This window comes from Echinococcus granulosus, assembly GCF_000524195.1.
Source record: "Echinococcus granulosus chromosome Unknown EG_S00007, whole genome shotgun sequence".
In the NCBI taxonomy this organism is placed as follows: Eukaryota; Metazoa; Platyhelminthes; class Cestoda; order Cyclophyllidea; family Taeniidae; genus Echinococcus; species Echinococcus granulosus.
Genome location: NW_020170387.1, coordinates 575,891 through 589,058, shown reverse-complemented (window position 1 = coordinate 589,058; position 13,168 = coordinate 575,891). Strand labels below are relative to the sequence as shown.

Genomic DNA, 13,168 nt, shown 5'->3' with positions numbered 1-13,168 from the left:
ACGTACAGAAGGGCTGGAGAGCTACTGGCGTGGGACGGAGGCCATTACTTTAAGCAGAAGTATGAAGGTGGAGGATTATGTGCCCGCACAACCACGGTGGAGAGTTAAACTAATAAAGTATTGCGCACAAATAACCAAAAGAGATTTGGTGAAACTAGAAGATTAATTACATCCATCTTAAAATACTTAAAATCGAACGCAGCAACATCAGTTACTTTGTAATTTTAAAGATAAATGTTACATAGTTTTTTGCTCCCTTCCACAAATATTGCAGGTATCAAACACGACAGCTGCATTTGCCCCATTATTATGATTTTCTATAACTTATTTCTGGTTGTAGAAAACGAAGCCGAATTTCATGGAATGTTTCGTAATTAACTTGAAACAACTCGGTTAAACTTACAAATAATCTTTCTTGATAAATTCACGGTAGAAATCAAAACTACACAAACATGGATTTTGGCAGCACAATAGCCAAGGAAACGAATTCTTACACTAAATCCGTGATAGATATGGACCTGAAAACTGCTCAGTGAACATCTATAGCCAGGTCAATTTAATGATTTTGACAGAAATATTTGATTTGAATCTTCCTTGACCGTAAACCCTAACCATGAATCCCATATGCTGGAGATGCAAATCCGTGTTCGGCACAGACGACCATCATCGTAATGTCCTCAATGGATCAAAAAAATCTCTTTAATATAAATCCTCATCACCCTAGCCACTGCATAAAATGAAGGAGTCAAAGTTGATCATTGTATCATTAGTTATTTGAAAAAGTAAATTGAAGGTATTGTCACTTAAGGGGACAAGGCAAAGTAGTTAAGGATTTCATTATCAATTTTGAGTGTAGAAATGCACTCAGCAAAAATAAAATGTGGTTAAGGATATATCATTTCCTTCAGCCTAAACACTTTTTAGGAAAATTTGTGGATCTCTTGACACTTAAGTGTTTTAGCACTTGCAAGTCAAATAATAAATAGCGTACCAATTAAATGACGTAATATGTATTCATTTGAGAGGGTGGAAGGACTCATTTTGAAGAAAAAATTGGGTGTTGCTCGGACACTAGCCTGTCTAATAAACAGGAGTACTGTTGGACAGGTAAAGCGTGCTGGTCCGTGAGACAATAACCAAAGCTCTCTCCTCCACCTCCAAATTCGCTTCAGCCGAATAAACACGGCGACGGTCACAGAGTGCACACACTCACACGCACACAGAGGGATTAGCGTAAACCCTAAATGAAAAATTTGTAGTAGGGTGGAGGTGGATAAACGATCTAATCATGGTCTCGTCCACGGCTGCCTGGTGGTCAGAAGACACTCACTGTCCTGATCCCACCTTCCGTATTTATGTTGTGCAATCTAAACACAATTAAAATTGCAAGAATTTGTGCACCAAACAAACCTCTCGCCTGTTTAAATGGTAGCCAAATGGTCAAATTTATGGTTCCCTGGCAAAGATTTAACCTTATCATTACCAATATTAATAGCACTATGGGAAAAATAACATTGTGTTCTGTAGACTTCTGCTTTTTCATAGAATATTTGAAGGCTGTCCAACGCCACTATTGAATGCAGTTCCTTTTGAAAAATGCCAAGATTTTCATGCATACATGATTAGAAATGAAGGAAACAGTAAAATCACCTTTTACATTAACCGGTGTAGCTATCATTCAAATAGCCAGCGTTATATTTCAAGCTAGTCTGTGTAACTTGTCTACACGAGCATAAATGATTGCCGCACAAAGGTTGGATTTACGGTGGTAAACAACATCCTTTAAGCATTTAATTGTATCCTTCCCTGCCATTTGCTTATGGTTGTCACGAACTAGGGCGTAGATAGACCCAAAACTGCACACAGCCTCCCCTCGATTTCCTCAAATATCATCGTCTTCTGAAAACTCAAAGGAGTGTTTATTCATTTTTCCAAAACAAAACCTTGCGAATGCATTATTTCACCTTGAGAACATGAATATAAATTAAACTGCGGTCTTAGTAGACCTCCCCTCCAAAGAGTACGTTCGAATGCTATACTCCGTTGTGATATTTCTAGTTCCCAGAGTCATCATTTTCTCAGTGACAGCTCTAATCCTAAACTTATTATACAAATTACTTAGCAGGGGTTAATACTGAAGTCCAAAAGTTTAAAACTATCTATCTTTTGTCATAAAAATCTAAGCGCGAAAGTCCTTGAAAGTCTTCTATGTTTAAAAGATAACACCAATCACAACGTGTTTATAATCTCCCACTTGGATAGACAATATTTCATCCTAATGCGTTCTACTAGAACTTTTGACATCCATTGCGAGAATGCTCATTAGATTGCATTTGCAGAGCTTTAATTTAGAATAAGAAAACGCAGCCACATTTATTAAAGTCATTTATAAATGAATGCATATTTTCTATAAAACAAAAAATAAGTCCATTTGTCTAAGACAGCGCAAAATAATCCGTTCCTCACGTTTCATAGAGGAACAAAATTTCGCTGTCACCCTAAACACTGTCGGTTAGAGAAGTGGGTGAAGCACAAGCACAGTAATACCATAAAACTTGACCTTGTAGATTGAGGTGGATGAATTTTTGGACTCTAGGGGTTCATTTAACTACTTAGCATAACCGATATTCTTGTGCATATATGTTTATACTTAAGATGGAGAATAATATTTTAAATGCGCATGTGACAAGACGAAAAAAGAAACATGTGGGGAGGAGTTGGGTTAAAGTAAAATTTGAGATTGTTAACAAAATCGAGAACTAAATAAGTGACCAGCAAGAAGGCGTTAGATCTTGTAATGGTCTTTACGGTTCATCTTTCAGAGCGAAGGCATTCACTTTCGCAATGTGCCTGGCTCTCGAAAATGAGCGATCGACCCAAAATCTTGATGCGGTAGGGCTCGTTGGGGTAGTCCAGACACACGTAAATCATCGTGGGGAAACACGTGACGGAGGCGGCGTCGTAAGCGTAGGCCAGCTCCGTCACTGTTCCACCAGGATGGCAATTCTGGATGGTCTCGTTCTTGAGGATATTTAGCAACTGTGCTGAAGAGAGACAGGTCGACTTATGACCTACAAGTAAACAAAGATATTTTTTCTTAAAGAAGGGTGGAAATACCGCTCCATTATAAACTTAGTCAGTTTGAAAAAAATTTATTAGATTAAGGCAAATGTTAAATCAACTATCTCTCGGCTCTTCAGTGGACGCAAAAGCAGGACAAAATGACACTTATTTACTTTTTAAAGTAAAGGTTGTCAGCACTTCCAAAAAAAATTCCGTGGGGCAACGTTCTTGGATTGGTTTATTTACCTATTACTCCGTGTGTAATAGCTCCGGGAAATCATGAAAAATGTGTGAATCTGCTCTTGTGGTTTGTTTTGAAACAAACTGATGCGAAGAATGCCTAATAAAGTTTTCAACATACTTCTGAAAACCATGGACTTGGTTAGTACGTTTGATCATAGATCCAAGTGACTGCACCATGAGATGTTATGAGGCGAAAAAACCATAACACGTTTGGTATTTAGTGTCTGTAATAGCAGATTTTTAAGAAGTTAAAAATGCACAGTTCTTAGAATCAATCACCGATTGTGCCAAAAGATAATATAATGACTAAAATTGCCACTATTCAAAGCGAAAAAATGATGCAAACGTGTAATAAACCGGTTAGCGATTGGTCCTCTTTTGATCTATGTAACCTTAGAAACAATATAAACAATCCGTTTTCAGTTAGCAAGGTTATTAAACTACTAAGAGATAAAGGCTAGCAGAATCCCAAAAATTTGGTTTGTTGATTAACTTTAAGTCCAAATCGTTTAAATCGCTGACACCGAAATTCAAAATATGTGCCTATAAATTCGAAGACGAATCTATTAGTCGTTTTAGTCGAAAGTCAAACTAAGTACAAATATAATTTCAATGAATTAGTCCCAATTTTACTCTTTACTCTTTTACTCATTTTTTGCCGGTAGTTCCATTCCGAGGTTGAAGCCTATTCTTTTGCCCACTGGTAATCAAATTGGTTCATTCTGTGTATAGGCAGGATAATTTATTACTGGTCTCTTTGGCCGTCAAAAGTGGCTTATTTACGCAAAAGAGTGTAACCTCTGATCTCTCCGCTGTATTTTCACATATGCAAACAACTCAACGCAGTGCTATTGCCATCCAGGACTTTAAGATCGACTATGTCAAGTTGACTGCTTGAGTTAAACGATGTCTTTACTACAAAAATAACTAGTGGCAAAAGACCTACCCCTTGGTAAGACTGGGCTTAACGCCACATGGTCTAACTTCGTGGCAAGGCGGGCCATGGAAACAGCCATTTTGTTTATCTTCACAGAGATAGGCAGGAGGTTGGGTGATGCGATACAGACACTATGACAGGTGGCCTCGTTGGCAAAGTTATTTCCCTGGGGAATCGATCCGCTGAAAAAGAACTTTTCGCACTCTCCAGTGGTTTGGTTAAAAAAGTAGCGCAATGTGGAGGGCTCATTTCCCTCTGCTTTCTTCTACAAAGTCAGCAAAGAAAAGTACACAAAAAATCTGTATGCACATCACAGCCACATTTATACTGTCTTCTGTTGGATAGACACAACCATGACTTCCATTGCATTACGTTTAGCGCACAATTTATTCTTACAATTGACATACGGCAACATCTGCTAACGACTATCATAAATCAATCACTACCACTTTGGTAGCCTGTTGACAATAATCCACAGATATTATTTTTGCTCAGAGAAAAAAACGTGGGCTAACTAATGTGGATTAACCATTAATAGATTAGAAACTCGTCCATTTTGCTCGCAAATTTCCTGGGAAAACATCGTGATGAAAAGAGTGATTGTGATTAGATTTACCGGTTTCGGGAGTCTGCAGATGTCGTTATGCGTACATGCGTTATCGCACTCCAGTTTGGTTAGGAAGCGATTGGAATTCCCGAAGCAACCACCATAAAGGAACTGATCACATCTACGTTTGTCGGTGTTGTAATACCAACGTGGAAGAAAACTAGAACAACCGCCATAGTCCAGTGGCAGTCTACAAACTTCTAGAAATTTTACAATTGTTGGAGAACGGTTAATCATTCGGAATTTACATTCGAATAATTCAAAAATGTTGCTCTGGAATGTACAATTTAAGGATCCTCCAGAAATATGCAATTTCATGTTCAAACATGTTTAGCGGATTAGCAGAGTATCGTTACATCTCAAAAAAAATCAAAAGAATAATCGTTTTTAAAGTTTTGAGAAAAAATTCGTGTTTGTGTCTACCGAATCTACAGTACTGAAGTACCCAGAACTCTTGTTATTTGATATTTATTAGTGCATTCGCGTTTTGTGAAATTTGCCAAGACTTAAAGGTACTGTTCATATAAAACAAGCTAGATAAGTCCTCCTAAACAGTGTTAGGTGGATCGGCATCACCTCATTTGCAAGCATGAGAGTAGGTAAACAACGATGTTGCGGTTTACAGAAGCCGATATGCATATGCAAGCTCGAGAAAGAGATTCGACCTACCGGAAATATGTTTGGACCGACAGGCAAAGTTGCAGGTCTCCTCATCAGCAAAGTTGTTACCGTACACTGGACAAGAGATATAACTGCGGCAGTAGCCATCCTTCACGTCAAAATACCACCGCTTGCCCATCATGCGACACTCGTTCGAAACTGAGGTGATCGGGTCGATGTGACAGATATCTGTCATGTAGATTCGATCAAAGCATAGGTTAGAGTAGAAAATATTTTTATCATTACTAGAGAGGTGGATGCGCTTCCAATCATTATTCTAGGCTTAATACAGGCAAGATTCGTAGGAAATCTCATTTTTCGTCTCCCGGTTTTTACTTAGCATCCATTAAATAAAATAAAGTTCGGCTTAGAGTAACGATCATATGAAAGATACCGGATTCAAATCTCCCACGTACTTTCAATGGAACGTGCGGCATGATCAAAGTGATCGAATAATATTCTTGAGAGTGAAATTACAGCTACTAAAGTCGAAGATGATGGAACATGTTCGATCAATCCAAATGTAACAAAATGAATGTTTGGCTGAGAACAGAGTCTTAGAAAAACGAAAAAAAAAACTCTTCCGACAAACCTAGAAAATATTTCAGGTACATATTCCTGGTCATAAGGAATACTCAATATTTGTATTTCCGTCAATTTGCCTCTGTTTCGAATGAGTTTAAACTGCTTAAAGTCCTGGTTATATCAGCATTGTTAACCCAAAGTAAGAAGGATTCTATAAGAAGAACAACCTTTTATATGAGACCGGAGTGGCTAGCTAATAGTGCTTCATTCGCCTAAGTGTTTATAAACGCCGTATAATAGCACATGCTCAAAAACTGAAATTATCCATTATACGCCCTTTGATGATCCAGGTTAAACTTATCAAATTTGACACCTTCAGATAGTAAAACGGTCAGCAAATGGTAACTCTTTTAGGAAACTAAACATCGGTTGGCAATTTCGGATGTCATTCCAAGGATTTTCACTTGCTAAACGCATTTCTAACGACACTGTATAAGTTTGAGCTCCCATTACCTTCGTACCCAATGATAAACCTCCATCGTATATGTATCGTTTGAATTGAAATTATTTGGGTTGGAGTTTTAAATATTATTATGTACCAATTCGCACCAATTAATGAACTACATTTCTACAGAGAATCATAGTAACCGATCAAAATAAATCCACTAATTACTGTTCTGGAGAAATACGAATGTCTGAATTCACTCTAACAGACCAGCGAATGCTGTCAACGAGACCTACTGGTAACATCGGTGCCACTGGGCGTCGGTGGGAGGCAGTAGTTGTAGCAGGCGGAGCTGGATGCGAAAGTGCCGGGCAAAAGGTAGCTATTGATGCCACCACTGCCGCTGATACCGGGCTGCAGTCTAAAGACATCTTTCGCCACCTCCATTGGCAGTCGGAAGGACACAGAGGCGGTCCTCAAGCTGGAGCACACCTCCACTTGACGACAAGTACCCGCCTCCGCTTCATAGATCCAAAGACGGAGTCCACTGCCCGGGCACTCATCCACATGGTTCGCATCGCAAATGGGTGATACTGTGCGTGAAAATGGAGAAGGCGACTACATGCAAATATGAGCGTGCTTGTACACATTTAATTAGCTAGTCCATTCGTGGTGCAAGTTTTACTATAAATTAGAAACTCAGTTTGCCCTTTACGGGCTGGCAGCATTCATTAAATACCCTTCCAATTATTGTATATTCTTCTTAGTAGAAGTGTTGAAAAGGGAAGTTTGGCTATAAATAAATAGTGGAAGGTAGTAAAAATTGATAATTAAAATCTGGAATCGTGATAGAGGCTGATTGATGGTATATTATTAGCAACAGGCCAATCTGTTTCAGAGTACAAAGTATCTCTTGCTGGATACTAAATGCAAGAGTTTTGAAACCCCTAAAGTATTGTTTCAAAGTAGGCTCTTTTCCACATTACGAAATGAATAATTATACTATAAAAACATCTTTTTAAAAAGAGGTAAGTAATGGGCGTACCCGATCGACGGAGTCTCCGGGTGCAAACGTTGTCGCACTGCGATTTTGTCTCGAAGTGATTACCTCGAGCACCACAACCGGTGTAAAAGTAGGGTTCACATTGCTTCGTCTTTCGGTTGTAGAAGTAACGCGTAAGATGAACCCCGTGATCAGTGCTTCCATCGTGAAGGCGTCTGGGCCGTGGACATGTCCCATAAGTGTGATGTTGTAGGCAGAAGTCCCATGCTAATGAAATGAAGTGCATCACTAAGATTCAAATATTTTTATTTGACAAGGGGTAGTATCGGCCAAAATTTGATCCGTGAAATCAGTGGATTGTGACAATACTTTGCCTTCCCATACTGCTCTTTAAAACAATTGTTACTAAAATTTGTTTAATGCAATTATCGCTTGGAACGCAGAAAATCAGCTTACGATATCTCTCTGAATACATAATTTTGATGCGTCGCATTTCCTCAAAAACCTCAGCGGGAACAGGCGGTACTTTCTCAACCTGTGCAGATGACACATCGGTTGTCTTGGCGACGGAGGATCCTGTGTCGTAGATCACGCTGAATGATCCGCAAGCGTCCTCGCACTCAGTCTTCGTGCTGAATCGATTTCCGTTGCCAAGGCAACCACCATACATGAAAAGACGACACTTTCCTTTTACTGGGTCGTAGTAATAGCGGGCGTGGCTTCCTGAACAAGGACCAGTGTCCTTTGGCAACCGACAGACGTCTAGACAAAGGTTCGGATGGCGCCAGGTAAACTCGCAAGTAATTCAATCAGTTCGAAAGCTGATTAGTGCAGATGAAGATGTAGAGAAACCTAATTGTACCTCGCGAAACAAAGTACTGACATTTTTACTAAGTGTGTTTGGAGTGGCTATGAAAAGTATCAAGAAAATGTTTTATTTAGAAACAAACGATTAATTATTTTACACTTTGTGATTCTCGAGTAGTCAAAATACCTTTAAATACAGAAAGTGGCGGTAAAATTTGCCGCCATTTTTTAAAATTTCAGCAAAACTCGTAAATGATTCACTAAATTGTGGCATTATTTAATGAAGAGAGTTGTCTACTTGAGTGGGAGCACTTTGCAACTGAAATCGCTGTGCATTCCACATAATTGTATTCGGGTTCAATGGCATAAACCAGAAGGTGTTATCATCTGAAGTTTATTGATGCATGGTGGGAAAGTTTATTAAGCAGCTATTTTTTCATTTGCTAGTGCAGGTGGTTCATATGCGTGAGGCGCCAATAAACAAATCCCAGATTTAAATTTCTGTAACGTCCTAAATCAAGAAAAAACATCAGTAAGTCACGTAAATGAAGCTTAAATACACCATTCGGAAAGTGCAATTTCGCACCATATACGACGCAATTTTCGTAGAAAAACACCCGATAATTGATGGTTTAATGTGATTTACTAACAAGCGATATTACTTTAAGTTGGGAAAAATGTCAATTAGTTTATAACTAGTCGATCAAGTTATAAAACCTACAGTAGACCATTTCACATCAGTGAAAAATAAATAATAGTGGATGATAGAATGTTTTTGTACCCTTTAGTCCCTTGGGCATACAAGTGGCTTCGCACAGTTCTTTGGTCTCGAAGTTGTTTCCCCATGCAGATGAGACCGCTATGCCTGGATTGTGACACTCGGAGAAGAGCACACATTGTTGAAGGTCGGGAAGGTACGACCAGCGCGAAATATTGTGACGCTCAAGTGGACATTTTGTTGCACCGGAATTGAGCTTTCGTGCGAAGCATCGATCTGAGAGCAAAGACAGAAAATTGTGGATACAATTCTACCCGGTAACAGCATTGATCGGCGTTCTTCTAAGGTAGTCTTTCTGATTATCTAATTGTTTGTTTCCTAAAATGTGAATAAGGTGGGCCATTATTCCCTTATTATTATTATGGGTGATTAAAACAACTGCTGGTAAAGGTGTCATTCCTTAAAGGTACTTGCTCCGATATAACATGTACTAAATAATTTATATTATGGGGACATAAGCATCAACGCCGTTGAGATCATTTTTTTGGAGACGGTAACAGTTGGCTTGGTTTCGTTCGGCATAAAGTACGCACTCTTCTTTGTAATATGCGGTTTCGATAGCCGTGTTATACTTCAAAAGCAGATTGTCAAGTTTGTATGAAATAAAGTTTCTTAAAACGCCCAGACAAGGCGTTTGAAAAAGTCGTTTGAAATTCAGGTGAATCACTTTTTCTTGTTGTTCACAACCAAAACCTTCCCAATAAAGACGAATTATGCAGAAAACAGTCCTATAGATGCGATCGTATGACTGTGGATTACCTCATTGCATTTCGAGATTAATACCGTTCACCTCTTTTTAGTGTGTCCCGGCTCCAAAACTAAATCAAAACTCGACTTCTTGAAATGTGTCAATTGGAGGCATCCTGAAAGTGTCACACGTTCCGATCATCTAATTTTATGGGGCAAAGAAGCTAGAAAACTGATTTTCTGCATGAAATCTCAAATGAAAGCGTTCCCATTGTTCCAGTTTGCCTTGTCTGGGTGTTGATTGCAAATGTTCGAAGAATATGGGGTCAAACACAAATTAATCTTCATAAAAACCATCCTGGACATCAGTACTACCTCACTTCCTGATATGCAACAAAAAATAGTACTTACTGGCATTCCATTTATAAACAGCAAGATAGCATGAAGTAGTGGTATATAGCATTTCCCCACCAAGCAGATTAATTCTGCACAAAACAGACAATCCGCATTCCTACGGATACACAGACGAAAAGGAAAATTGGTGGTTTCAGACTGTGCAGATAAAAAGGATCATCCGCTTCACTATATTTAAGTAAAATAAAAGATTTTCAAGGTGTGGATGAGATTTTTACTTTAGTTGTGATTTGGAGGACTCGAAGGGTTAGATTGCATAATGGTAAAACACGAAGCGAGAATCGAGTTATGAGGGCTTAAAAACTCTAAAAAACGACTCCTCTTGGAATCCGCTGCCAATAGTAGAATTGGAACCAATAACAACAGGCGACTGAATATTGAGGCACATTTCTCCGAACACTTTATTCTTATGGTGCCGACACATAATGCAGGAAGACAATGAGAACGTGCTAGAACTTGAATGAATTAATCAGTGTCAGTTCACATCCAATTTAAAAAACATATATTATAGCAGCTTCAATAAAAGTCAATTCCAAAACATTGAATTTAAAGAGTAAGAACCTTTAGATTTAAATCACAGAATGCCCTTTCCATAAAGTAGAAGAGGACTCAAAGATTAAGTAATCCAAGTAATTCAAAACCTTAGTATCGACTAAAAATAGGTGCGAGAAATGCGGGAACTGCGAATAAATTAACCCACTCGGCAAGTCTTGTTCGGTAGGGGAAGATTTTGCGCAGGCCTTGAGACACTCCTGCCCGTCTGTGAAGTAAGCCTGCCGTCCACAGCCCTCGCCATCCGCCTTTGGGTGGAAAGCTCTGCAAGTGCCGCTGGAGACGCTGAAGTAGAATAATACTTCTGGTGCCTCAATCACCGTTTCGTTGTGGTGAGGAAGTGGAAGACTGAAACATCCATCACGCTTCGGGTTGTTATCACAGCGCCTATCTCCTGCAATGATTATCATCCCAGATATTGATGAAGTCTGCTGACAATTTATATAACAGTACAGTGAGTACCGAATTTCATCAGGAAAAGATGAACGAAACTAGTTATGTCCTACTCATATCATACAGTATCTTGATTGATTTTCAAGTCACACTACATACTTAATAGGGACCGCAATTCTGATAAACTGGTTTTCTGGAAAGAGAATTTTGGTATTTTTCGACGGTAAATATATCTTACTAACTTAAATACTACCCGTGAAAGGAAGGAAGGGGGACCCTTAATTTGCTAACCCATTATTCTTAATTGCTACTTTAAGTTAATCAGGCAGCATAATCACAGGTTTCTTCGTGGTAAGTATTTATCATCATGGAATGCCAATTCCCTCTCAATAAATGCGAAACTAAACCCAAAATGAAGCAATTATTTGTTGTTGTGTTAACATGACTGGCAGTATTATCAACTTCCGGGAGTAAACAAAGCCGAGGGCATTACCGTTTACCTCATGCAAAAAAAGTTAAGTCAGGGTAGTCTGTGACTCACTCCCAGGCCTCATGATGCGCTGTTTGCAGGCGATGGAACAGGACTGTGCAGAATCGAAGGTGTTGGCACTACCACCGCATCCACTGTAGGCGAAGTTTTCACAGTTGCTTGTGCGCGGATTGAAGAACCACCGCATGAAATGCTTAGCTTGACAGCCAGTCCCGTTTTGACACCCAATCGGAACACATTGCCCGGGCTCTGGTCGTTTGCTGCACGGCTCAATCTCTAGCAACATGAGGTTGAGTAAAACCCACTTGTTAGTCGGTGAAAATAACTAAACTCGCCTCATTTATAGGTACAGGGAAATTAAGCCGTGGGAAACGCAGACAGTATCTCTTGATCGTGCTGCGTTTACTAATTCACACAATCCAAGCGCCAATTCAAGTACACAATTTGACTATTAATCTAGGAAAGACAACAATTATGCATGACTTCAATTCAAGAAAGAAAATGTACACTATGCTACTTCTTCATGATAAAAATGACAAAATTGATAGGCTTTTTAACCAAGAAGTGCCGAATGAAATAGGACATAAGATAGGCTTTGGTAACTTTGTTGATTCTAAATCTGTGGCGCTCCTTGCAATTTAGTTGTGGGAAAAAAATGCTGCGGAGCTTTTGGCTACTCAGTCTCCATGACTGATTCCATATTATCTCAAGCTAGTCTGTAACTTTTGTAAGCACAGCTATAAATTTTCCAACAACCTTTCTAGTTTTCAACACTAATGTCGGCAGTTCATTCATGAACACTTCATAATAATGTTGCAGAACATGTAGGACTACGAAAGGTATCAATGTTTAAGAATTTAATGGAATAGAATTCCTCAAAATCCCTCTTTATTAATAATACCTCCGTACTGTTGTATCAGCAATTCTGTCAAACAAGCACTACGATTCAAAGTCGGACAATTTTCCGAATACGGTGCAAATTTCCATGTGCTCTGTATCGATTCCTAGCTGCGGTTCCTGGCGTATTTTATCCAAACTTTACAAATGCTCCAGCTGACAGATGTTTTGAAATAGATCAGATCAGATCAATTTTACAACGCTTCGTTTTTTACTCATGAGAAGTAAAAAATTAGAAGTTTAGCAATGATCGCCCTACAAGAATCATAAGAACTTGAAACGTACCGACTGACTGTGGTGAGAAGTTAGTCAAATTATAAACTGGCGACGGAAACAATGGAAGAGGTTCTCGAGGATAATCGGCTTCAAGAGGCTTCCCTTCTCCTTTCTCCTCTGTCATGAAAGCCTCTGTAGAGGAAGTGACAAGCTCCGAGATGGACGTTTTGTCTTCATCTGCGAGCTGTGAGGCATCCAATTTCACCACTGGCGCCGCGGTCTGGGATCCGCAAGCCTCGAGACAAGCCGAGAGGGAAGGAAACCGGTTCTCGTTGCCGCCACAGCCGGAGTAGGCGAAAGAGAGGCAGTCGCCGTTGCCGCTGTCATAATACCACATTTCATGCGGTTTTTGCTAGTTTGCAGTCACCTGCTTCAGGCGGCAGCTCACAAA

At 39.4% G+C, this 13,168-nt stretch overlaps 1 protein-coding gene across 1 annotated transcript; it reads right to left on the bottom strand. All coding sequences in view use genetic code 11, as the record gives it.

Moving 5' to 3' along the window:
• Window positions 1-2,811: 2,811 nt before the first annotated feature.
• Window positions 2,812-13,114, bottom strand: EGR_01779 (serine-type protease inhibitor; the record flags this gene model as incomplete). Its single annotated transcript, XM_024491028.1, has 11 exons — window positions 2,812-3,071; window positions 4,253-4,508; window positions 4,860-5,050; window positions 5,520-5,699; window positions 6,777-7,073; window positions 7,526-7,698; window positions 7,957-8,245; window positions 9,093-9,284; window positions 10,870-11,115; window positions 11,656-11,880; window positions 12,787-13,114. The coding sequence occupies 11 exons, from the start codon at window positions 13,112-13,114 to the stop codon at window positions 2,812-2,814; spliced, it is 2,637 nt and encodes an 878-aa protein (XP_024354484.1).
• Between the last annotated feature and the right edge of the window lie 54 nt (window positions 13,115-13,168).